The sequence below is a fragment of the Pygocentrus nattereri genome, chromosome 18 (genome assembly GCF_015220715.1).
Source record: "Pygocentrus nattereri isolate fPygNat1 chromosome 18, fPygNat1.pri, whole genome shotgun sequence".
Classification (NCBI taxonomy): Eukaryota; Metazoa; Chordata; class Actinopteri; order Characiformes; family Serrasalmidae; genus Pygocentrus; species Pygocentrus nattereri.
The window spans coordinates 19,804,999-19,832,756 of NC_051228.1; the positions used below are offsets into that span (position 1 = coordinate 19,804,999).

Sequence of the window (27,758 nt, forward strand, 5' to 3'; positions counted from 1 at the left end):
TTCTTTGGGGTTTTATATTGAAAATTCACAAACAAAATATCCCTTACGCAACTTTCTAATTCTTAGAAACTTCAAGTCAGTAAGAAACTCCTGTGAGAATCCCATTGTAATTAACACTGTTAAAGCATGGAGAATTATTATGCATCTAGAAGGTAGATCTAAACTGACTTCTATTTATGCTCCTATATGTGATAATCCTGACTTTCTTCCAGGTATTACAGATTCACATTTCCATTTTTGGGCCTTGAGGGGTGTTTCTCGCTTGAGGGATTTATTTGAAGGGTCCACACTGACGTCATTTAGTCAGATATGTGATAAATATGCCTTTCACAAACATGACATCTTTTGCTTTTTTCAGATAAGGGACTTTTAAGAAAGGACACAATACTTCACCTAAATATGCAACTCTCTCAGCTACAGAGACAGCTTTTTCTGCACAAATAGAATAGATCTATTAGCTTCTTTTATAACATATTAAAAGAATATCCCAATGCTAACACTCATTATTTGAGGAAGGTTTGGGAAACTGAACTTGATATAGAGATAGAGGAGAATGTGTGGAACAAGGTTTGAAAGAATGAAAACTCTTTCAGTACATGTAATAAAGCAAAAGCTATCCCGTTTAAAATCTTACACAGAGCACATATATCTCCAGGTTACAGCAGTAAATTTAAAGAGGGTTTTTCCTTTTCTGCTGTATATTGGGTCAGATCTCTCAAGTAACCATTTTGAGTTTAGTGAAAACTAAAACTGTGAAACGCGTTTAGTTAACTTGTGCTCCATTTGCTAAATAAAATCTGTAAAATATTCTAGGCCAATTAATGCTTTATAAAAATAATTAGCCCTACAAAAGATATAAAAAGGAGAACAGAAAGTTCCATTTTATGTGCATGTTTTTATTTGTATTTTACAAAGTCTAAATCATAATTGTGGTGTTTGAGAGAAAATGTTCTCAATATATGTTGTTTCCCCTTATGTTATTTTCTTAAGGTCTAAACCTTGTTCACTGCAGAGTTTAAGCAAATGGCAAAAAGGTGAAACTGGTTGCACTTTCACCTTGCCTGATCACTTTTGTTCGTATTGAAATGACGCTTTGTCTCACGACCTTAAGGTGATAACAATCACCCCCCCCATCTATACCCCCTATATCTCTGCTCACATTCTCCTTCTACAACCCCTCCTTATCTCTCCTCAAACTTCTTTTCCTCCTCCTTCCTCCCCCTTAGTTTTCAATGTATATAAGGTCCTTCCAAAATATTCTTGTTAGACTGGACAGCTGATCAGACTAGAATGCACTGCTAGGTTGGTGACACACTGATGACCAAGCCCGCATGCAGGTGTATAAGACTAGACTCCTGATCCTGCTGATTGACTGTTGATTGACTGTGCTATACCGATACTCTGTATGTGGAAATAAACTCCAGTCAACGCTGAAGCTCCAGTCTCCTGACTCTTCTTGCTGAATTTCTAACATGTTGATAACTTGATTTATGAATTACAAATTAAAGATCATACCTCATGCATACCTTAGCTTATTCTGTTCATTCCTTATTTATTTTTTTTTTTTTGCTTGAGCATTGTGAATGCTAGAAATCTCAAAAAAGTGTTTTTGATGAAATTTTGTTTTATTAAATTTATAAAATTATGTTTCTGTGTGAGATACGCATCACAGTTCCTATTCAACTACTCAGTGGGATAATATGTTTTCAGTTTTAAAGCGGTAATCAGGATGCGACCAACACATACATATTCACATACTGATGACAAGTTTTACAAAGGATATTAAAAGATAATCTGTCCTTTCCAATAAGGGCTGATTCTGCAGCAGATAAAATCTTGCCTGGAATTCAAGGATTTTCTAGGATATCCTATCGCCTGGAATTTGAGGCAGTCCCTTTTCTAACAAGCACATATGAAATTCATTTTACGCCTAAGACCATGGGAAACAGTGTATAATGGCAGTAAGATTAAAAAATTTAAAATGCTGTTCTGTGATTTCTAGTCTTGGTTTGTATCTGGTTTGTATCAACTTAAAATCTCCCAAATGCAACAACACTCAAGCTAATGCGAAACATATATCCTTCAAGTCACCAAACTATGCTAGGCTGGCTGGCTAAATAGTTAGACATAGAGCAGGTTAGATGCTCTCCCATCTATTGCCAGCAGATGGAGGCAGCAATACTACCCGCTTCAAGGCCATGTCCAGTATGTAAAGGCAGATCTGAGCCAAAGACCAACATTCCTTTGTGCTGAAAAGTGCAAAATCTGTGATCTGTCAACTGCAGTCTGATATATAAACTCTATTATACTTGAGGGGTTATTTTACACTGCTGTCTCTTGAGATTCTTGTGCAGGAATCTAACATAGTTGTACTGACACTGCATCTGTTATGGAATTCTCTCTTGGTTATATGCATCTTACGAGCTTCTTCATTTCTCTAATTGTCAACCTAAATTAAGTTTTTTTTTCTTCGCTACAGCCTGCCTTAGCTGCATCACTGGGACAAATAACATTCACAATCACCCCATTCTGGCAGGGATCCTCAAACAGTGCTGCTTTGTGAAGCTGCATTGGCCTTCTTAAGTGCTCCATGCCACATGCAATGTTTAGTTTTCAGTCAGTAGTTATGCTGGAACCAACCTTTGTCACAACACAATGATGACACACTGGTTTACATTTTCCATAGAAAGCAATCCTGGAGCAGGATTTATAATGAGGTAACTGAAAAAATGCCTCAGACAGAATTCGAGAAATGCAACTGCATTGCATTAGAAGATGAAGTTCCTGCTCTGGATCACCTAGACTCCACCCCTTTTTTCTCTGTGATTTCTCACTGAATTCTGCACACACACGCAGAGTGCCACGTAGGCCGATGTGTATGTGTGTGTATGCGTGTGTGTGTGTGTGTGTGTGTGTGTATGCATGTGTGTGTATCGAGGCTTCGCTCTTAGACTGTGAGTAATGGAAACCTCCTGTTTGCACAGGAAAAATCAGCTGAACTGGTCTGTGTCGAGCTCCCATTTCACTGGAATTTTATGTGGTATAGAACAAGACAAGAAGCATGTGTTAGTGTCTGCAAAGTTACAGCTCATCTATTATTCCTGCTGCTTGCTTTGTGTGCATTCAAAGCATCACACAAGCACCACTGAAGATGAAGAGGAATAACAGTCAGAAAATGGACATGAGTTACTGGGAGGGTTGTATAAAAAAACTTCAGTATACTGTATTTGCAATTAGCAAGAATGCCTCAGTACCAAAAAACAGGTTTTGCTTCTCCACTCCAGTTTTTGTCATTTTATTAGTCAAAACAGGGATCCTCATTTTTAATTAGCTAGTAAGCCAAATGGAAGATGTGTCAATCGAATTCCCCGGATCCACCTTCATAAGTCGGTCCAGCAGGTTTGTTACTAAGGTTACTAAAGATCATTGTACTGTAAGAGTTCTCGGGTTGAAAGCTGCATACTTTTGTGTTTTCTAAGTTATTCTCAGTAAAGAATGAACCTGTGGTTTTCTCCTGTCAAGGAACCTGAAGATATGTGCAATAGAACATTACATTCTTCTCAAACTCCTACTCCAGCCACACAAATTCTTTCTTCCACTCGATTTTGAACTTTCGATTTTGTTTTTTTTCTGTAGCGATCACTGTTATCCAGCTTTTTGTTGTGAGCACTGCCACTAGCAGTAAAGCATAAAGCAGAATTGTAAATAGATGGTTGTGATTAACGTTAGGTTAACATTACAGTCAGCAAAAATCTAGTTTGTGTTGTTCCCTTACTAGTGGTGGATATTTGTAAATGTGTTAATATTGAACTGGTCTGGTGGCAACTCAGTCCATATATTATACATTTTAACAATTGTGGCCAGAGACACCAGCGAAGACCGCTGCAGAAATGCTTGGGAATAATCTTTTTAACTGATCTTTGCCTACAGCTGGGTGGCCAGTATGGCCAGTATGGCTTCCATATGGCCTTTGGCAGAGGGAGTTACAATAGAAATTACTGCTGGAAAAAGTGATGGCATTCTAGGGCTACTTTCTATTTTCATAGAACATGCAGAACATCTCTGTAGAACACTCTATATTTTGCCACAAGACGCCCCTTAAATAAGTTACTCTCTTGTCTGAATCACCCTGAGTGCCCTTCTGGCCTATGCCTCTGATAGATGTTGGAACATGCTGACCAAGCCTGCAGATCTACTATTGCATTGCCTTCTGCATGCTTACCCAGGCACTGCTGCTGGTGTGTCACAAGAGGAGAATTCCAGCAACGTGGACTGAGGATCTAGGTTAATCGCTTGCAGATGTGGATCCACCGCTGAAGAGTGGTTCATGCCGCCAATGCAAGGAGAGCCCGAAAAAAGGCATCAAAATATGAAAAACAGCAATGACCCAGTACAGACAGTTCTGCTCAGCTGGTGCTAGCTGCAGAATGTATTTTTACCCATTTTAATAGCGTCCCGAGGTTGAAATCAACAAAAGATGCTTTTGTTTTTGACCTGCACAAAGCAGACAGCCACACCGGAAAACTTTACTGAGATATTTCAATCTGGCTTTGTGGATAATGGCAGATATTCTGGGCTGTATGAACAGAGTAGCTCAGGATAGCTAGTCAAGTTACTATGTCCTTTGGTCACAGTGTTCTTTCCATTTCACATCCATTCTTATTTCCAGTATTTGGTAACATAGTTGTGCAGTGAAAAAAAGAAGGACAATACTTTTTCAGTGTGGCTTCATAAATTTTTTGGCACACTGGGTTGAAACGTCTGAAATTTATAAGAGACTCTGCTATGCAAGAACGTTTGGAAGTAAGGAGCATTTTTGCAGTGTAAAGTCATGCTCCCTGGCCAGACCCTGTCTTACAAAAGCAGTCGATTGAGATCACGTGATTTTGAAACGTCGCAGACCGTTTTATAATGCTGGTCATCTACTCCAGTAAAACAGAAGGCCCTCACTTCTCATCATGCCATGGCTGCAAGCTTATAGCAGCTGATTTTAGTAGCTTTGTTTGTCTGAGTTCCTGAATGAATCCACTGATGTTTTTCATTTTTTAAATAGAACACTCATAGTGAAGAAGACTGAATTTAGTCTGTTTAAACATCCAGCCTGTGAGTCTTGCTGCACATATAATGGGGTGCATAGGTAACGGGATATATTAGTGGTGTTAGTAATATGCCTTCATGCATACAATTTTACAGTTCCATGCATGTCAACACTCCAGCTAAACATCATACAGAACAGAAGCAGTTTACATGTTTTACATAGTTCATTAATTTGACTAATGCTTTGTCTTTTCATACAGGATAAATGCAGCTTGGTTTTGCTAAAACATGCCCTCTAGCGTCTAACTCTGAGGCATTTTCTATCATAGTAACCTGCCTTATTGAAACTGGAGACATGAGTGGGTCAGTGATTCTCTGGTATAAAACTCTGTTGAATTTTACAAATACTTGATCAAGGTTCAATGTGAAGCTGAAAATGAAATACTACTGATGTGGTATGAGCTTACACATTCAATTAAAAAATGTGTTAAAACAGTTGCGAAGTACAATGGAAACTCCTCAAGTGCCTGCATACAGGTTGAGATATTATACCAGCAAAGTCAAAGCGTGTGACACAGACAGCAACACAAATACTTTTTGGAGATGGAAGACCTCACACAGTCAGTAACTACTTTGGTGGGAAATTGGAAATCACAATACCACCGTTGCATTCACCATTAACATTATTTCATTCCTCCTGGCCACCAAAGTAGATGACAAAAGTCATAAGAACTTGCACTTTTTTAGGCATAAAATGTTTCTGCATTGTAGAAAAAGGAAAATGTTTGGGGTGAAGACCAGAAGGTGCAGTACAGAAAGGAAATAATACAAAAAACTTTGATTGCCCATAACATGAAAATACTCCAGGCAGAGAAATGTAAAACTGGCTCTGGTGTTGGCTGTTTGATGACTTCGTAAGGCCCTTCGAGAAGGGTCATGCCATCAACCTTTTTTTGCTCGAAGGAAATCAATCCAATACTCTATCTATTGGAGGTTAAGAACTCAGAGTATAAAACCCTGAATCACTCATGCAGTGATACCAGAGCCATCCAGACGCCCTCACAAGCACTGCAGCTCAATGACAGCACATGACAGATGAGGTAATCACCAGGGAAAAGGCAAGCTTCAGCCCGGCCTGTGTCAGTGGCTTACAGATGACCCACACATTAAATCTAAGATTAAAGACAAAGTCTACAGTGAGCTCCTGAGCAAGCGCAAGGTTGAAGGCCACAGTAACCATAGCAACACAAGCACCCAACACTATTATCATCACATTAATTGGTCACGCTGATTAGCCACAGGTGAAAAGGCACCACTTAAAGGAAGTCAAACTAGCCTAGAAGGTCAAACCAAAAGTACTGTCTGTGGTCAAGGGCAAGATATATAAAAATAAGAATTGTTAAAACTATGGTTATGTCCCATATATCAACAACACCAGGAAAAACTTGGAGAGGAATCCTTTGAACGGGCACCTCCACTTAGAAAGAGGGTCAAAGAGGGTCCTGGTCTGGATTGGGTCGATATTTTAATACAGAGAGCGCAATAGTGCAGAGATCCTGAGCAATTATGACTGAGTAAAAACGTCTTGGAGAAGGACTCACATGCAATATTCAGATGCCTTTTTGGCTGTAGCACCAAACAGCTGCACTGCATAAAAAGACACCATAGGGTGGTCTTACAGGTCAGAGAGAGGAGGTATTGAGCCAGACAGACTTGGCATTTGATGTGAACCAGAGAAGCCAAGAATTTTTCACAGTCTCGTAGAATCCTCTGAATCTATGGAGCAGTGCATTGCCAGTCGGGGCAGACAGCTTTTGCAAGACTCTGCTCCAGCAAAGATCAAAGAGAGCAAGCATGATTTTTGGCAGGATTTGCTTTAAATGATCCACACCAAAAAGGCTGGCTGCTTAATATTAAACTTCAACAGTAACTAGTTCTTCAAAACTCACCTTGCAACATTAATGCTATACAAATACCAGAGATATACAGAGTGACAGTATTTTCAAGTGACTGCTACTAGAGATTCAATATGATTTTCAACTCTGAGGTAAAGATAGGATTTTCAAGATTTTATGTGGGATAAATATCTTCTGGTTTGAATCAGAGAAATAAAAGTTCCCCAAGAGAAGATTAAGTGACAAAATTTGCTCTTCAGGAAGAAAGCCCAGACGTTTGAACACGTATGTGCACAACATAAGCCCTGGCCCCCTCACCACCCACTTTATTCTGATATGATGATCCCCCATGCCTATTGTTGATAATTGACAGTGGTTCCCATTTATAATGGCAAGGGCTATAGATCATGTCCTACTGACTTGATTGCTGTTACCAAGAAACTGTGCCGTCCTCGCAATCAGTACTTGCTTAGCAACTTACTTACCTCCACATCAGTTGATCTCTGAAGTGGCATGCACCTGTCATTCTCTCTCTAATGTGGAAATCACTAGTCCCTCCTTCTCTGATCCATGACCAAACCCATGCAGCATTAAGGCAATATAGACACTGAGCTATACAGCAAAAGTTTAAGACAACTGGTATTGCTGTGCTGTGTTTATAGTCAATATTTCTTACTGTCTTGCTTACCTCCACATTAACTGGCATCTTCAAAATGAGTCCTTTTCTCTGAAGTGATAAACACCTGTCTCCCTCTCTGTCCCCTGTTTACACTATTGTGACGTAAGATTACTGCAGTAAGTACGCTACTGGAAATAATGCATGTGGAGAAGCATATAGTTGCAATCACATTTAGGTGCTTCTTTCATTTATGGGCACATTTGAATGAATTTTTGGCAATATTCAAGCATTCAAGCATGTTTCTCTGCAATAAAATCCATGAATCTAGTCAAAATTATGGTGTGGCATTATAATTAGGATGGTCAAATGATTAATCACTGTTACCATAACTATGTGTCTTTACTACCATAACCAGATGTGTAATGGTAATGATAAGAGACAATTGATAATTGTAGCTTTATGGTAAATTACATCTTGGACTTGCTAGCCCAACCAGATTTGTCACAGTGGGTGGTCATTAAGTCACTGCAAACAGAACTGACCCCATACAATGTCTATTAAATGCATGTTAAAACTAAAACTCTCTATTTCCAATTACATAATCGCTGAGGACGAATAGTCTCTGATAATCAGCTATAAATCTTATCTTTATGGCCATGAAAATGTCACATGCTTCCTGTCACGCTTGGCTTCTCCCACTCCTCTATGCACTTTTTGTTTACCTTTTGATCTTCCATGTGCATTTGTTTTGGTTCAGTCCAGCCCCCTTGTTGCCTGACTCCTCCCCTGATTGTTACCACCTATTTCCCACCTGTCCCTCGTCGTCTCTGTTATATAAGCCCTGTGTTGGCCCTGGTCTGTGTTGGTCTTTGTTTGATATTGGATGTATGTATTGGATGTGCTGTTTGACAAGTACCGTTTGAATTGTATTGTTTAGTGTTTCTTCCGGCCTCCATTGTTTGTTTGATATTGTTTCATTTGGGCGCTATGTCTGTCCCTCCTGTTCTACGTATTGGCTCTATGAACCTGGACTGTCTTGACCCTGATTTTGGATTTGCCCATAATAAATCTCGATTCTCTCCACACATGCATCCACCTCAACATCGCTCCATGTTACACTTCCCAATACTTCGCATTACTATAGTAATCCCATAAACAATTGTTTGAAAAAATGAACGCAGAACACATATAAACCATATTGTTAGTATAGGGAAAATAGACTACCAAGGAAAGACTTTAATAAAAATGTTCAGTTATTATTAGCTAACCTTAAAACACAATAACTATTCACCATCTCTGGACCAGCATGCACCTGCCTCACCCTCTCTAACATGGTCATCATCTCCCCCTCTCAGTGCTCTGATTTACACTAGTGCCACATGAATGCATTACAATTTGTTACACGCACTTAAAATATATTTACTAAACATCAAGGATTCATTAGTAAAGACAACAGTTCTATTTGGAATCATGAGTTCTATATAGAACCATTTAATGCTTAAATGATTCTTTGCGTGATGAAGAATGTGCTGTATAGTTCTATGCAGAACCTTTTTGAAAATGCAGATGCTATACAGAGCCAGCTTGTAACACTTTTGGTTCTATATGCATTAAAAAAATTATTTATGGCCATCCTCAACATTAGGTAAATATTTTACATAAAACATTTAAAAAACATAATAATATACTTTACGTATTTATATTCATTAGAGGGAACCCAATGTGGATAAATCCATAACTGATTGAATTGAATTGTATAAGACCTAGTAGTTCAGTTGCGAGTGAATTGAAATTCTAAAGCAGGAAATTTCATCACAGCTGAAATGTATAAAGTTATGTTTATTTCTTTCTCATTAGACTTTAAAGTTTACATGTGTCTTGTAATGTGACTCAGCAAATACTGTTTAATACAGTTTGGACTAGAGTAAATGTTTGTGAATTTAACATATTTTGTCATTTAATACATTTACACAGTCTAAGTAATTGTGCTATGAATACAGAAGGTGCTGTAAAAGAATTGCATAAATTCTACAAGTATTTTGAATTTTAACATTGTTTAATTCATTCAGGTTTATTAAACGTGATGGAGAAACATAAATTATAATATCATTTTTTACATTAGATTTATGTATTTAAATTGAATGGAAAATTGACATAAATACGTAAGTTGTAACTTTTGGCCTTAAATATTTTTTGAGTGTAGGACACTCTCCTTCACTCCTCACTCTCCTTCAATCTGAATTTTACCATGCAAGAAAAACATTTAAGTATGAAAACTTATGATTCTAAATAAAACTATTACCTTTACCCAAGAACCTTTTTAAGAATCATCTTTTTAATAATGCACAACTCAGAGGCAAAACAATTTTTCCCCTGAGCTGCACTTATGACATTGTGTAGTTTTATGTACCTAAAACAGTCACAATTTAATTTTACATTACAATCTGTTACTCTGCCATCACAAGGCATCACAAACAGACCTATTTTTGATAATAACTTACATATATGGAGTGTATGGGCTTAAGAGGGAATTAGATTTTCTGTAATATTCTACCCAGGCTGGTCAGAATGAAATGGAACTGGAAAGATGGTCTTCTTCTTGGACACATCAGGAGGTTTTGCTACTCTAATGTTCTGGGAAACCTGTGATTCAGCTCGGGGGACGTTTGTTTCTGTGGTTTGTCGCTGGTCATGAGTGTTTCAGAGAGACTAGACAAAGCAGTCGAGACCACTGATTAAGTTATTGTAACTAACAATTATATATAGTAGTAGCCATAGGACTGTAGTGTTTATGGGGGAAAATGCAGGGCAGCGACACATTTAAATGGAAATGTGTCACAGATCGGTGAAGGAGGGAAAAGACATCCCTCAGTCCTGGGTGGCCACGTCAGGGGGCAATTTTGGGCAAAAAGCCCTCTGTTGCCATCACCAACGCACAGAGCTAAAACTAAGGTAAACTAAGGGCATGTGGTGTGTTTTATAATAAGAAACAAGTAGTCTGTTTAAATCACCTCATAAACTACAAAACAAAGCCCCATATATGAGTCTGGCTCTACTATGACAGGACTGAGCCAAGAAGAAATAGTCGGTTTGGAGGATGGTGTGGAAAAAGACATTGTGTTTGTGTTATGGGCGGTTAAATGGCACAGTGTACAGCCTATCATACAATTTTGTTTACATGCTGGCCTGTGAGAACTTTAAAATCTGACTTCTTTTACTGGAGAGTGACTTTCAGAGTTCATCCAACAGTCAGAGTGATCACATTTGTCATAACAACCCTGGAAAGATGATCATAAAACTAACCTCAAAAACCTTTAAAAGTGGACTGATCAATTCAAATTAATACCATGTGGATTTGTACATTTGGCTCTCCTCAGATATTGCTCATTATGTAAAGTCTCTTTCTCCCATCTGAGATTTGACATATATGCCTGTGTATTTGTGCACTTTGGGAAAAAATACATTTTACTGTCCCTTTTTTTAATCTTTTTGACATGTAATATGTAAACACATAAGTTTCGAAATGTGCCACTCCATATATGGAAATAAATCCTGTCTTGAACTCAATGTTTTGTAATGTCACAAAAAACTAATACATTTGCATACATCCACCTATTCAGCCTATAGTATTTTAACCCCGCCCACTCACACTGATGTTATTAATAGTGTATCAGCTCTGATTAAGGCACAATACAGGAACATAGCTCAGAACAGAGCTCATTTACATATGTCAGTCTTAAAGGTACAGTAAAAAAAACAGCCAACTTAAAGGGCCCATATCTCACATTTGTCTTGTATTTTTCCTTCTGATATCCTCTTATAACATTTAAGTGGGTTTATTTGTGAAACAGTCATTCATATTTGTGTGACCATTTTCCAACATTTTTTACCCCTTAGAAGTAAACAGGTTGTTTTTGTTATTGTCCCTTTAAGTATGATATATGTAAATGAGTTTTGTTCTGATTGGCTGTCCTGTATTCAACAAGCAGCCCAGGCTAAACTTCAGTGCAAATGAAGTTTAGCCTGAATAGGCATATTTATGGAAATTCTAAGAGTGGTTACATACTACATTAAAAGCATTTTATTTAAAAAAGATTTACCATTATATGGACCCTTTAATTGCAGGAAAAAATGGTCACATACAATAACTTTAAAGGGTCCATAGCCCACATGCTTTTTGTATTTTTTCCTCCTGAGGTCCACTTATTACATTTGTGTGAGTTACATGTAATAACACATTTTATATGACCATTGTTCAACCATTAAAGAGGCTGTTTTTTGTTTTGTTATTGTGCTTTTAAGTCTGCTATATGTAATTTTAAAAGGCTGGTTTTGCAGCTCGGTTTTTATATATGAATTGTATGTACTGGGGAGTGAATGGCACATTTTAAAACTTTAACAATGGATACATGCAACATTAAACAGTTTTATTTAATCATTTTTGTCACAATTGGCTCCTCCCAATCCTGTCCATGTGCTTTTGTTTACCTTCTAGTCCTGTCCATGTGCTTTTGTTTTCACTAAGATTTTCCCAGTCCTGCCCCTCTGTTTTCAGACCCTGCCCTTGATTGTTCCCACCTCTGATTAGCCACCTGTATCTTGTTTGCCCATTGTATTTAGCCCTGTGTTTGTCCTAGTTTGTTGCTGATGTTTGTATTCTCATGGAGTGTATTTTCCTGTGGTGTTTTGTTTGTTCTGGCCTCCGTGTTGTTTCCAGTCTGTGTTTAGTTACGTTATGTCTGCCCATTGTTGTCTCCATGTTGGCTCGTTGACCCTGGACTGTTTTGACCCCAAGTATGGATTTGCCCATAATAAATCTTGCTTATCTCAGTATATGCATCTGCCTCATCATTGCTCCACGGCATTACAATTTTTCATGATATAGGCTCTTTAATTACAGTTAAAAACTGGTAACATTTTAAATGGTCCATATCCTACATGTTGTTTGTACTTTTTTTTCTCCTGAGGTTTACTTATTATGTTTGTTTTAGTTATTAAAAACAGTAATAATACATCTTATGTGATCATTTTCAACCAATGAAGGGGCTGTTTTTGCTACTGTGCCTTTAAGTTTGATATATGCAAATGAGCTCTGTTGTAAATGGCTGCACTCTATTGTGCATTTTTGTGGTCTGGGCTCAGGCACTCCTGAAACTGGACCGAATCTCCCACATATATCCCATATATATGGGATGGTTTTTGTGACATCACAAAAACGATTAATTGAAAACAGGCCGCTGGACCAAATATGGACCAAACTCAGATTTTCCATGATATAGGCCCTTTATACACACACACAGACACAGACACACACACACACACACACACACACACACACACGCACAAACACACACACACATCAACATATAAATATATACATACATTCCACCCATCGTTTAGATTTTCTTTCTAGGCTTTCCAAACAAAGTCTGCAGTGAACTCGTCCATTCGTGTCCAGCTGTGGGTTTAAATCAACGCTGCAGGCTGAATTGTGCGCTGTAGGTGGTGATTCTGCTGCGCTGTTGTGATGATTTATGAGCGTACATGAATAATGTTGTTTCTTCGCTCACATAGCGTTCTTCATAAGTAATGTGACGTGTAGATTTATACTGCAGCACTGCAGGTGTATACCTGACGTGGCTTGAGCGGAGGATCTTTATTAAAACTCTGACTTCATGCAGCCCAGATGTTCCAACACGTTTAACAGAGATAAAAGACAAACACTCTGCATTCGAGGCCAGTGATCTCAACCGAGGAAAAAGTGGCCGTTTTTTCTTTTTTTCTCCTTCTTCTTTTCCTTTTTTCGGAGGTCATGTAGCTCACGTTTACAGCTGCATAAGAAGCGGAGCTTTTGTATAACACGGAATCTCCTCCTCCTGTTGCTGCTGCTGCTGCTGCTCACTCTTTGCGCACCAGCTCGTCGTGGCGCACAGCAACGCCAGGCTTCCTCCACAGCCGCGACACTTCGCCATGTAAGCTGCTCTGTGATTCACTCTAACGTTTCTTTTTGCCGTTCTGAGTGGGGGGAACCACAGAGACTCTCTGTGGGATAAGAAAGCGCTTCACGATGGCTGCGCGCAACTTTGGCTCCGTCTTTTACGCATGTGCGCACGTCTGTTTGCTGGGCTGCGTGCTCCAAAGCGCGCACTCCCAGCGCGAGCCGAGGCCAGTGGGCAACAACGCGGCCCTCAGGCAGACCATCCAGTGGCAGCACAATGGGAAGCTCTTCAGCCTGCTGAGCCAGGGGTCAGAGTACCAGCCGCCGCTCAGGAGGGATGCAGAAGGCGAGCAGGCCGAGGCCAGGAGACCGGTGGCCGTCATCAGCAGGCCCTCGAGGGTCGGTGGTGACCCGTCAGGTTCTTCCCAGTATGCACGAGGTCGCGGAGAAGCTCGCGCGCGCTCGCGCAGTGGCGCTCGAGAACGCGCCACAGGAGAGCCAAGGCGCACGAATGGCACCGAGTGGGAAAACAAGCGCAACGAGAGCGCGCCAGAAGATGCCATGGTGGGAGACGACCCTTACAACCCGTACAAGTCCACTGACCCGGACAACCCTTACTACAACTACTACGACACGTACGAGAGACCGAGCCCGAGACAAAGACCCGGATACGGAACAAGGTACTTTCAGTACGGTAAGGGTTAAAGTTACTTGCGCATCGAATGTTCTAAACTCTCTGTTCTGACTCACAGCGGTCAGTGCTAGATACAAATAAGGCTGCCAGATTCGGAGTAAAGCCGCAGAAGAGCCGACTTTGGTTCCTTAAAGTACCTTTCAGTGGATGGTGCTTTAAAGAAACATATTCGTAAATGAAAGATGTCCCCGTTTAGAACCCTTTTAAAGTGTAAAGAACCTCCGCCTAAAGATTCCATATTCTTACAAAAGTAAAAGTGCTAGAAAGGGTTTTATGGCATGATGCCATATGAGAACCATTTTGTTTCTCTAAAGAACCACAGGTGTAAGTATATGTAAGATCCATATCTGTAAATGAAATGTGTACCCTTAAAGAACGTTTTTAAAGAACCTCCACCTAAAGTTTCTTAAAATAAAGGTGCCAGAAAAGGGTTCTTTGCACAATGCGATAAAAGAACCATTTCTGGTTCTCTAAAGAACTAATGGATGGCTCTAATGAACCATATTTGTAAAACATTTAAAGAACCTCCTAATAATGTAAGGATTCTGTACATTCTTAAAAATAAAAGTTCCAGAAGGGGTTACATTGCCCAGTGCCATGAGGAACCATTTTTGGTTCTCTAAAAAAAACAATGGATGGTTCTTTAAAGAACTTTTTAAAGTTAAAGGTTCTTTAGATCTTTTAAAAGGTTCTTCACACACACAACTGTCTTTTTCTTATGGATCCAAAAGTGGATCTTCAAATATATCACTCCAAGAACCCTTTGAGGCACCTTTATTTTTAAAGAGTGTACCAATGAAACGCTTGTACCTAGAACCATAGAACTATTTAGGAACCTTTAATAGTGCTTTACTTGTGAGTGTACTTTAGCATCACTGGCATCACTTTTGTCCTTCAGGGGTGCCAAAAGGGTGCAAAAGCCCTCAGTGATTCAGAGAACACAAAGCTAGACAGACGTCCTGGAACATACACTCAACATGTCATAAAAGAAGCAGTTTTGGTTCCCTAAAGAACCTTTCAATGAAATATTCCTCTCCCTCACAAGTTTCTTTTTCAAACAAGGTTCTTTAGTGGTCAAATGTGGTTGTTCTATGGTATCTTTTGAAGAACATCTTTTTTAAGGGTTTTTGTGCGATGTTATAAAACAACCACTTTTGGCTTCTTAAAGAACACCATTTTTTTTTTGTTTGAAAAGTCTTTGTAAAGTTTGAAGTACTTCATAATGTACAGTTTCTAGGAAGAGCACTTACACTGGTATTAAACCTTTACATGAAGTGAAGGTTCTTCACCCCTTTAAAAGGTTCCTCACATTCACAAATCTCTTATTCAAACAGTGTTCTTCAGGGAATCAAAAGTAGTTATTCTATGGCTTTGTTTAAAGAACATTTTTAGGGGTTATTTGTACCATGTCATAAAAGAGCTACTTTTGGTTCCTAAAAGAACCTTTCAGTGGATGATTCTTTAGAGAGCCATTTTTGTTTGAGTGTGAAGAGTCTTTGTAAAGTTTGAAGTACTTCATAATGTAAAGTTTCAAGGAAGAGCACTTACACTGGTATTGAACCTTTACATGAATTGAAGTCAAACCATTAAAAGGTTCCTCACATTCACAAATCTCTTATTTAAACAGGATTCTTTAGGGAATCAAATTAGTTCTTCACTCACAAAACCTTTCATGGCCCAATTTTTTAGGACTTTCAGATGATTATGTTACTTCAGTCCTGTGCAAGTTTTTTCCAAGGATTTCTGGTCCAGTGAGACTGTGGAACCTGTTCCACAGGTTTGCCTGACCTTGTGGCGGATCCGTACTACATTCAGGCCTCCACCTATGTCCAGAGGGTTCCCATGTACAACCTGAGATGTGCTGCAGAAGAAAACTGCCTCGCAAGGTACGACTGAAAGGAAAAAAGCACAAAAGCAATGCAATTAGTTATGTTCTGTTGAAACGACTGAGGGAGGGAGAGCATGGAGAGCCAGGAGCTTCACTCACATTTGGCTAAGGAGAATGAGTCATTGATAGGTCTGCAAAATTCCTCTAACTGAAAGATACTCCTATAATTTAAGCCAGTTATGTGGAAAACAAAAAGGGAAAAAAATTCTCTAGTGGAAGTCATGCTATGATGGGAAGGGGAGGAGAGAGGGGATACTTTGCAATGGAGGTTTCAGTGCAAGACAGTTTACATGGAAAAATCATCACCAGACAGACTGCTAAACCTATTAGCGACTAAACCACACTTATCCTGAGGAGAGAGAGAGAAAAATTCAGGAAATGTGCAACAATATTTGTCCCTATGCTTGAAATGCGCTCACTCTGCCAAGAAACACACCACGAAAGGCATTTGGACGCTGCATGAAACTCAGTTAATGCCTGATATTCTGTGTTTGGTGTGCTGTTTTTCTGCTGAGCAGTTCGGCTTACAGGTCAAGCGTGAGAGACTATGACACGCGGATGCTGCTGCGCTTCCCTCAGAGGGTGAAGAACCAGGGCACATCTGACTTTCTGCCCAGCCGGCCACGCTATGCCTGGGAGTGGCATAGCTGCCACCAGTGAGTCATTGTGTACCAACTTACAGCACATCTGCCCGTTTAACCAAGGCAAAGCTGTGTTTAGATGCAGCACCATACTGATACATGTTACTTAACACAGTGTCATTATCTTACATTATAATGTTACTTTAACACATTTTGTGTCATATGTTCAGTAGCACACAAGGTTATGTCCTTAAAGGGCTCATATTGTGAAAAAAAAACACATCTTCATTGTTTTTTCGTAATGAAATGTTTTATGTACTTGTACACTTTGACAAAACATACTGTTCACTCCCCAGTCAAAATACTGAAAACATTGAAAATTGAAAAAAAAAAAGTTTTTGTGATGTCACAAAAAGTAAAAACCAGCACATTTACATATGACATATTTGGCCTTTAGCACTTTAGCACACCCCCTCTGAAGTTACAGAGAGTGTAAACTGCCTGTTTAAAGAGCCCATATCATGCTTTTTTGATGTATTTTATTTTTTCCTCTGAGGACCAATTATAATGTCAGTTGTAATACTGTTACATGTAAATGAGCTCTGATTGGCTGCCTCGTAAAAAAACAGTCCAAGCTGGAAAATCAACATGAATAGACAGACGTGTAAATGCGCTGTTTTTTCTGACATCACAAATGTAATGGATTCAAATCAGGCTGTATTTGCAGTTTATAGATGGACTGTAAATACTCAGGGGTAAGTGGTTACTGTGTCTGACAGTGTTTACATACTACAACAAACTCTTTTATTTTAAAAACGCAAAAAAATTCATTCTAAGGCATACAGAGAGATTGTAAAATGGTCATGTAAAAATGAATGAATTATACATTTTTGGTACATAAAAACAGAGAAATGTCTTGGGAGAGTACAAGATAAAAAATGTAATATATCGAGCCTTTCAGAAGATTTCAATGTCTGACTATACATCGTTTCAGAGTTTAAGGGTCATGATTGGGCAGCTGTGTGTTTGGGCATATCTTAATGTATTAATCTCTGATGAATGTGATGGGAGTCTGGTGTGAAGGGGGTCGCTTCAGAGGAAGGTGGTCTGTATTCTTATCTAAAGGAAAACAGTGTGGAGGCCCTCTCTCTGCACTCTGCCGTGGCAGATGTGGTAATGGCTCTCAGAGCATAGTTTTGTTCTGAAGTCAGCTGCATTTCACCACCATGTATGGAGTACATGTGGCGCAGCTCCACTTAACACTATGACATGAGGTCTGCAGTTAGCCAGGGTGAAATTAGGCACAAAAAAAGATTCTATGATCTCAGCACTGACCTTTGTTTATTCTACATGACAAATAATGGCACAGTTCTGGCCCTGTTTTGCCATAATCCTTAAAATAATCAGGAGAGAACGTGTTGCTGACCACAACTCAAGCTTTTCATTTCACTCAACCAAGCAAAAGCAGCAGAGTTTAGCACTTTTTGGTTTTCTTAGAAAAAAAAGGACACTGTTTTCAATTTGTTTCCTGTTGAGCATTATACAGTTTAACTTTCTCCGTGTACTCTGGCCAATGAAGATGTAACTTATTACTGAAGCCCTCATGTGTATACACTAGCACCAATTCACACACTTGGCTCTTTTCCCCTCTGGGCAGTGCAAATCTTTGCCTGAAAGGTCAATAAGTGCATTTGTGTGTTTTCAGAAAGAACTCCACAATCGGAGGGGTCTCAAGTCAGCCACGTTTACATTTAGCTGACATTTTTGCAGCATAAATAAACTGCATTGTTCATCCCTTTGGAGCAGTGAACTCATACATAACATAGCACAATAGGTAATCAGCTGCCATCAAAATCCATGAACTCTTGAGCTATAGCCCGATTCTGTTGCTGAGCTTTCATTCCTCTGGTCCCACGAGAGACAACCATGAGAAATTGGGCTAAATCAGGGTTGGAATGTAGACTTTTTAGGGTGGGGAAAAAGCAGCCCAATAACTCATTGAGGCATAGCTCAGCAGGGGGTGCTGGTGCGCTCGTCAACATTGACCAATAGACAGTAATGTAAAGTTAGGACGACTGAAAAGTCAACTCAAAAAAAGTCTGATGTCAGCCAAGTGTGCAGAGAACACACATGTACTAAAAATAAACATTACAACCTACAAGAGAAAAACCGTTCTGTTAGCTAACAATAGCATTTTACTAGCTAGCTTGTTTCCTTGTTATTGATTGTACTGTGGACACTAAAAGCTTCTTACCATCACAATCCAGCACCAAAAGTTTAACATGTTGTCCCCAGATGTGTATTCTGTGACAAGGTCACATCTGGCCCCACAAGACTATCATACCTCAGCCACCCTATTTCAATTACTTCTTTATTGGCATGTCTGTGTTTGGTCCACAAATACAACAATTTAATAAATAAATTAAATAGCAATTGGTGCAACGGGGGCAACAAAAGACTGGTAAAGTTGTGTAATGCTAAAAAAAAGCACCAGGTGGTTAATTGGCAACAGATCAGTAACACGAATGTGTATAAAATGAGCATCCCAGAGAGGTTGAGTCTGTTAGAAGTAAAGATGAGGACGGGCTCACCACTCTGTGAAAGATTGCATGATCAAATAGTGCAACAGTTTGAGGATAACGTTTTATAATGTAAAATGGCAAAGAACGTTTGCTTTTCATCATCTATGGTACATAATTTTATTAAAAGATTCAGAGAATCTGAGGAAATCTTTGTATGTTGGGCCTTCAGATGGCACAGCATTAAAAACAGACATGATTCTGTAGTTTGATATGTTGTCTTTGTAGTATTTTCCTTTAGAAATATGGTTTACATGATTTGCACGCCGTTAAATGGTATTTTTATTTACATTTTGCACAGCATCTCAACTGTTTTGGAAATGGGGTTGTAAATAAAAAACGTAGCAGCCTACTCATGGCCTGTTTCAATACTCATTTTAGCTAGCCCTTGTCTACATATCCTAGCCATCTCTGACAGCATGACAGCAGGACCACTCCATTACTTCATTAGCTCAATTGAAGTCTGTTAGAAGAGCCTTAGATCTACTGTTAGCTTTAGTATTAGGTATTAATATTATCTGAAGGGTCCTCAGTTGTTCACTCTTCCTTCTTGTTAGATGAAAGTCTGCTGATCTAATGTAGGGTGACTGAAAAATTTTCCTGGTTTGATTAATTAAAACAAGCTTTCCAGAATTGTGCATCTGCATATGCATTTTGTTTCGTTCTATGGAATTTTGTAGTCATAGCAGAAAAGCTACAGATGCAACCAAGTGGCCTGAGCGAAGTTCTTATAGAAAAGTCTCTCCAGTCGACAGCCATCTTGGCAACACGCACTGACATGGAATGACGTGGCGGGAATTTTGGTTTGGCATGTTGTGTGCGCTGGCCAATCTAGCCACCCTTTAAAACTGTGCATATGTATAAAAAGCCACATAAACATTGAAAAAAACATTGATGTCACTGATAAAATCTGACAAACATAAATAGTTTGTAATGTTTGTTTCAAATAATACATAAAAAAAATATTTTTCAGCTTGTTCTGGACAGCTAGGCCACTACACATCTGCATATCTCATCATAGATGATTGGCTGATTGGCTCATTTTTTTGGAGGGGTTTCCTCGCAAAAGGCGCCATGTTGAGTGATACAAGATATTAATTATTCAGCCAATGTCATCTCTTCCTATGTAACCTCTCTGGCTTGAGCTGAAAGTTTGATAGACATAACAATAGTAGTAGAGCGGGGGGATGGCAGGACGGTCAAAACTGGTAGATGTTTCTAAAATTGTGCAAAGCTTGTTCAACCAAACAACAGTTGCTATGAAGGAATGCAGTTGTGGGTGGTGCATAGATCAAATGTTGATACATACAGTTGAATGTAAAAGTCTGGGTGTCCAAATGTAACATATTAAAAAAAATTTAAACATAAAATATGTTAGGCTCAAAAAATAAATAGGATTTGTGCACTGAAATTAGCAGAAAAGATGCATATATATATACATGTTCTTTCGTGTCACACATTGTTTTGATGTGTTTACTTGTTAAAGGTTTTGCATAAACTTCTGCAAGGCCTGAACCAAAATGCTCTAAAGATGCTCACTGGCTTCCGTATTTCTGCAGGCATTACCACAGCATGGATGAGTTCAGCCATTATGATCTACTGGACGCCAGCTCCCACAGACGCGTGGCTGAGGGTCACAAAGCCAGTTTCTGCCTAGAAGACACTTCCTGTGACTATGGCTACTATCGACGCTTTGCTTGTACTGCTCACACGCAGGTGAAACAGCCACCTCTCACACTAATTCATGCTCATTTGAGGAATAGTTCAGCTGTTTTCATAGTTTTCGTACCACCCCAAACGCAGCTCCTCCATGACATGTTTGGTGTCTTTAGTTTGCTTCTTTAGTTTTGGAGCTACAAGGCTAATGTTTACCTACTATGGAACTATTAGCATTTTGCTAACTGAATGCCTCAATCATCACACATTTGCCTCCAACAGTGTGGAGTTGTTCTTTAATCTATAATAGACTTCATGATGTGCTGTCTGACACTTTATGACACACTGAACAAAAGATTGAGCAAAGTTCATGCTTAAAGATGGACGCTATTCCTGTTTTTAACAGTAAACTGTATTAACGTAAAAAGGAGGTCATATCTTCATTAAAGACTCAGCACTGTTGTTTTTCAGACTCATGCGACACAGTGTTATGTAAATGTTCAGCACAGCTATGTCGTCACACGGCCCACCCACTTCGTCCCTGCCGGCGGGTTGAAAGTGCATTTTCTTCTACCATGAGATTTTTTTTCTGGCAGCTACACAGAGGCTGCTGTAAGGAGGATGAGGCTCTTAACAACACTTGCTGAGGGTGTGTGTGTGTGTGTGTGTGTGTGTGTGTGTGTCTGGATGTGTGTGTGCAGGGTCTGAGTCCAGGATGTTACGACACTTACAATGCCGATATCGACTGCCAGTGGATAGATATCACTGACGTGAAGCCTGGAAACTACATCCTTAAGGTGAATAACCCTGTAAATAAACTGCACAGGCCCTCTAGAATCAGTCAGAGTCAGAGAATCAGACAATTGAGAAACAGAACTCCAAACTTTTTTGGATGTTCCAGATTAATCACTAACATTTGAAACTTCTGAAAGCCCTTCCATGTTTTGGAGCTTGTGACTGACTATATGTTTATGCTGAAATCATCAGGCTTTCTCTGAAGGCCTAAAAGGCCCATATATAGGCACTGGTATAAAACAAAATGTCATATCTTGTTTAACTATGGATGAAAAATTATTTTATAACAATCACAAAAAAAAGTTTTTTAAAATTGGACAAGCTGCAATTATTAATATAACCTACATTATTAACTTTGTTGTCTTTTACAAGTTTTACGTGGGTCCATTTAGCTCAATAATATGGAGCTTGTGAACTTGTGAGCTTGTGAATAGGGAGCTAGGTGAGTTAGACTAGCCAGAAGCAACCAAACTCCCAACACAACCACAAAAAACTGGCACTCTGGTGCGCTGTTCTATCAAAGGAGACAATAAGGAGGCAGTCCTTATCCAAAACTGTACAAGAGAAAATGAACAAAAGACTAGGCTATGAAAAATAAACAAGGAAAACAGAATAACTATAAGCTACTGGGAGCAAACTTAAAAAAACTGTAACTGACCATCGATCCAAAGGGTAACATGAAACCACAGAGCAACACTTGCAAAGCCAAGTAAACAAGACAAAGACATGGGCTGTGTCCAGGCCTACATACTACCATGCTGTACATACTAATTACATTGTTGTATATACTGCTATTGGTTATACACTATTTCTTATACTACTTAGTATGGCAGAGTAAGGAACCTGAGGGCAATGGGCCTTATTCACCAATATCTTCCCAAGTTTTTGTGTTCTTGAGAAAGGTCTTAAGAAAAAGTCTACATGATTCATGATGTGTTCTTAAACCTCAGAACAAATGTGAAAAAAGAAAAAAGTCAAATGGGTGGATGTCAGAATCCTCCTGAAAACTGTGTAAGTGGGTTTTAAAGAGAAATTTCTTCTAAATAACATTCAGTGAATCAGGCCCAGTGCAAGGGTGTGACGACTGACAAGACACAGGTGCAGAACATGAGACAAGGCAGAGCCAGAGCAGAGCAGGGAACCAAAACAAAAACAAGAAATGACCAGAGACAAGAGGCACAAAGTAAACATGGAGTGAGCAGACAGAGACAAGGCAAGGCAGGAATGTTACAACTACGTTCCGCATTCAAGCCTCTAGAAAAAGACCAAAAAATCTGGCCTGGAACTTAATTTTTAGAAAATAGTCACAATTTAATTTGCAGTCACAACATTGGTCAGAAAAATTAACATCTGATATTTTGCTCAAATTGTTCAGACTTATTCTTAACTTGTGTTGGTTCTGCTCCTGTTCTGCTTTCCTGTTGATCACTCTGCTCACTTTGGAGCTTTAACATTTTATTGAAGGCGAAAAGGATCCAAAAAAAGAGAATAGAGACTGTACATTTCACCTTCTGTGCTAAAATATGCTGGATGTACTAAGAATTTCCTCTGCAGTTTTATAACCTACTCAGCACTTACATAGTCTTTTGAGCTGGTACTTCTGTGCTTCTTCTCAAGTTATGTTTGCTTTTAGTTTAGGCAAATCTATCCACCTTTGTACAAAATAGGATTACAATATCTATTACTGTCTATTGTTTTTAGGCTGACAGCAATAAAATATTATTGCTGGATTACAGTAAACAAATGTTTTTTCTTCTATCTACAGATCAGTGTTAACCCCAGTTACCAGGTGCAAGAATCTGACTACACCAACAATGTTGTGCGCTGTGACATTCGCTACACTGGCAATTATGCCTACGCATCAGGATGTCACGTATCATCGTGAGTGCCATTTATATTTTTGATTATGGATCTTGATCTAGCTAAGACATTCAATTGAATCCTTGTTTTCTGTGTGTCATGTAGATTAGAGCTGCAGTATTGAGGACCTACTACAGAGCAGAGTTTTGTATTCTTCTTTAAAATGGCTAATTTAATCTTACAGCCTGAGAAAAAACTGTACCTTTCAGAGTACAAAAACACTGTCAAGATATCTTTAGTTATAGAAACATAATTGTGCCAATTCAGTTGTGTTTATTCTATGCACAAGCTTTTTATTTAGTTTTATTTCATTTTTTATAACTAGTCCTTAAAAGGTACAAATACACACCTTTTTTCAAGGAATTTAAAGTACACAGTTACACCTTAGGACCACATTGTATTTTTGAATGTACATATATTTGCCTGACATAACCTTTATAAAGGTATGAAGGGCAAATGAAGTGAATCAGTTCTGTTACAGTATGAGAAATGCTAAATTATATATTCGACACTGGAGATAAAAATTTTAAGTTCAATTTCCAAGCTGGAAAAGTTGCTTTAACTTTTTTTTCTGCAGGTCCTCCACTGACCATTCTGTTAGCAGGATGGAAGTTTTTTTCTTTTTTTTTAATCAATATTTCTAATTGATATCAAATAAGATATTTGTTAACAGATTAACAGTGTGTGTGTGAAATGTTGTGAGTTGAGCTGCTAGCAAGCAATGAGAAGGGAAAGCGGAGGGGTGAGAACCCACTGCAGTAAAATTCACACCTCTCCATAAAGACGGCCATGCCCAGCTGCAGCTTTCTTCATAGCATTCAAGCATTCCTGCACAACTGACATAATAAAGAAACACAATAAAAACACTTTCATAAATGCTGACTCACTTGCTCACCTACGAAGATGAAAATCCAGTTTGCTTATGTTTTGTAAATTATACACATTTCCATCAACACTGCAAAAATGCACTACACAACAACAGAAGGACCTCCAAAACAGGCAGGAATTGCATTTAATGGCTTTTGTCCAAACCCTTTCCCTGCTGAACTGTGACCACAGATTATCTCAATTCAGCAGACTCACCCAGGGCCATTCAAACAGTTTGCCCAATGATTCATTTCAAAATAGCCAAAAAAAAAAAAAATCCAACCATTCTGTTCCAAGGTTAAGCTGCACTGGATCTAGGCATCCTTCTGAAACACACTCATACTGACTGGAATTGATAATACATTGCACTATATACCAGAAATAACAATGTCCAACATTTGCTGCAGTGCAGCTTTCTACGGTTTTCCCTACAGCAGTTCAATTGATTCTGCTTGTAAAAGACTTGATAAGCTGGTAATTGAAATATACAGAACATGGACAATTGCAGATTTAGAACCATACATGCAGACTAAACAAACTCCTCAAACCTTTTCTCAGTAAGGACATTTTTAGAGCTAAATGACATGTAAACTTACTCATTTCAGTCTACTCATTCCACAGCAAATGTTCTGGATAATTGATTTTCTTGCTGAAGTCTGGACACACTTAAAAATTATGGCTCTTCAAGGGTTTTCTGGGAAAGAAAATAGTTCTGTATAGATCAATGAACACTCAAAGAAGACTTTGCATAAATAAAGGGTTCTTCAACTTGATGGTGAATGTGCTGTATATACACTCACTGGCCACTTTATTAGGTACACTTTGCTAGTAAAAGGTTGGACCCCCTTTTGCCTTCAGAACTGCCTTAATTCTTCGTGGCATACTTTCAACAAGGTGCTGGAAACATTCCTCAGAGATTTTGGTTGGTTATTTGAGTTACTGTTGCATTTCTATCATCTCGAATCTGTCTGCCCATTCTCCTCTGACCTCTCACATCAACAAGGCATTTTCGTCCACACAACTGCCGCTCACTGGATATTTTCTCTTTTTCTGACTGTTCTCTGTAAACCCTAGAGATGGTTGTGCGTGAAAATCCAGGTAGATCAGCAGTTTCTGAAATACTCAGACCAGCCTGTCTGGCACCAACAACCACGCCACGTTCAAAGTCACTTAAATCACTTTTCTTCCCCCATTCTGATGTTTGCACAGCAAGTTGTCTTGACCACCTCTATATGCCTAAATGCATTAAGTTGCAGCCATGTGATTGGCTGATTAGCTATTTGTGTTAACAAGCAATTGAACAGTGGCTGGTGAGTGTATATATGATAGAATAGCACCAAAAAAGGGTCCCCCTATTGTTACAAGCTTGACATCCTAACAAAAGAAGAACCCTTTTGGTGCTACATAGAACACTCTTCAAAAAGGTTCCATATATAACCATCTACAACACATTCACTATCAAGCTGAAGAAGTCCTTTACGATGCAAGGCACGCTTTACTCATTCAAAGGGTTCTTTCATGGTTCTGTATAAAAACATTTTCTTTACTAAAGAACAAAACATCATTTTTAAGTGTGTGTACCTACTTCAGATGTGCATATACTACCAATGTAATGGTACATATTTTCAGGTTTTATATGATTTTTGATTTTGAGGCCAAGACTTGATTCGATTTTTGATGTTTTATATACTAAAATATTATAAAAGACAGATTCATTTGCCTCAGATATATAAAAGGCTCTTCAATAGAACTTTTTCATGGTGCCCTGTAACAAAAAAAATCTCCAAAATTCCAAATCCTTTCCACTCATTTCAGTATTTTAGTTTTAAGCACTTGGATTCCTTTCGATTTGCTATGTTTACACTAGATTTAAGGTAGCAGACTATTCCATGACTGCTGATACAGCTTCATTGCTTGAATCTGTAATCACCAAGTGATTTTATTTCTATTACATTGAACATTTCTATTGGTCCATTCATCATGAAATTTTCACTCAAGGATGTTCACTAAAGGACAACTGATGTGTTGAAAATATGCAGATAAGAGCCACAAAGCCAAAGAAGTCATATAGTACAGGAAAAGACACAATGTCACTACTGTCCTCCCTCTTGGATATTTATTCGTCTTCTGTCTCAGAATCCATTGCAGCAAAAGTTAAAATGGTTTGAACTTTTTTCAACACTAAACGATACGTCTTTTCACTGCATACAGGCGCGTTTCTAGTCCGACAGAGCTGACATAGTGTCCTAACTGAAATACACAGTGTCAGCCTCTAGTGTGTAGGCACTCTAATTCAAAGCTGGTGAGGGTATGTTAAGAAAGTACTGAAATGGGCCCATAGAGAACCATAATGTTCTCTATTAGCCCCTCCCGTGCATTTATTTCTGATAAGATATACTCATCATGAATCAAATGAGCTCTGTTCCGATTGGCTGCCTTGTATTGCAACTAATTTCAAAATCAATGCTAGTGAAGGTGGGTGTGTCAATAACACGAGCCACGCCCATATAACTTTGATAAGTCACATCCAAATGTTTTTCAATATTGTATTGAAATCATACTCAATCGTATCTGTAATAATAGTAATTATGTGATTTTCTGTGTTTTAGGTATTAAAGTGTGTTCAGATCTTCTTCAGGACCATGAGACTATTCAGCTACCAAGAGCTTTAATGTGAGCCAACAGCAACATCAACCTGGAAAAATATTTACGTTGTAAGAGTGAATAACGTAGGAGGAACATCGATATATATATATTTCTGAGAGACAGTTATGTCAGGAGCAATGAAACTGACTATAATTATTACGTAAATATTCAGAGATGAAGCTTAAGTACAGTTCTGCAGTGCAAAATTTTGTTTAATTCCTTTTTTTATTCATTTTGACATATTATTGTTGAATTACTTGATATTTCATGTTGGAAAATGGTTAATAAGGAACAAAAAATGTTTACAAAAAAACAGAGTATGTTAGATTACCTTCCTGCTGAAGATAAAATGGTGATTCTGGTGAAAAGCATCACTGACCAGGAAGATGCCGTCTGTTCATCAATCTGACCATATTTGCCTCAGCTCGCAACTCAAACTTTCATGTTGGTGCGGTTTTAGAAGCTCCAGCAGCTCCAAGTTGGAACCAGCTTGGAGTTACATGCTCTAGTGTGCTACAATGATGATATCTATGTCACTATATTTGTGTATTCTGAGTAGATATTTAACAAAAGCTCATATTACTGCAACACTTATTTGTGTATTATGTGAAAATGACTTGAATAAATCACGTTTCATTCACTTAGTCAAGCTTTTTTAAAGGGGAAGTGTGGAATTCAATTAAACGGTGCTTTCAAATGGATA

At 38.7% G+C, this 27,758-nt stretch overlaps 1 protein-coding gene across 1 annotated transcript; it reads left to right on the forward strand.

Moving 5' to 3' along the window:
• Positions 1 to 13,396: 13,396 nt before the first annotated feature.
• loxa (lysyl oxidase a) lies at positions 13,397 to 27,699 on the forward strand. Its single transcript, XM_017711229.2, has 7 exons — positions 13,397 to 14,183; positions 15,961 to 16,069; positions 16,590 to 16,727; positions 20,791 to 20,947; positions 21,589 to 21,684; positions 23,448 to 23,563; positions 27,019 to 27,699. The coding sequence occupies exons 1-7, from the start codon at positions 13,619 to 13,621 to the stop codon at positions 27,023 to 27,025; spliced, it is 1,188 nt and encodes a 395-aa protein (XP_017566718.1). The 5' UTR covers positions 13,397 to 13,618; the 3' UTR covers positions 27,026 to 27,699.
• The last annotated feature ends 59 nt before the right edge of the window (positions 27,700 to 27,758 follow it).

What these genes read in the sequence shown, in the direction of transcription:
- loxa (XM_017711229.2), top strand. Translation starts at nt 13,619, where the DNA reads ATGGCTGCGCGCAACTTTGGCTCCGTCTTTTACGCATGTGCGCACGTC. An exon ending in GAAGAAAACTGCCTCGCAAG is followed by an intron (nt 16,070 to 16,589) that starts GTACGACTGAAA and finishes TCTGCTGAGCAG; the next exon opens with TTCGGCTTACAGGTCAAGCG. An exon ending in GAGTGGCATAGCTGCCACCA is followed by an intron (nt 16,728 to 20,790) that starts GTGAGTCATTGT and finishes GTATTTCTGCAG; the next exon opens with GCATTACCACAGCATGGATG.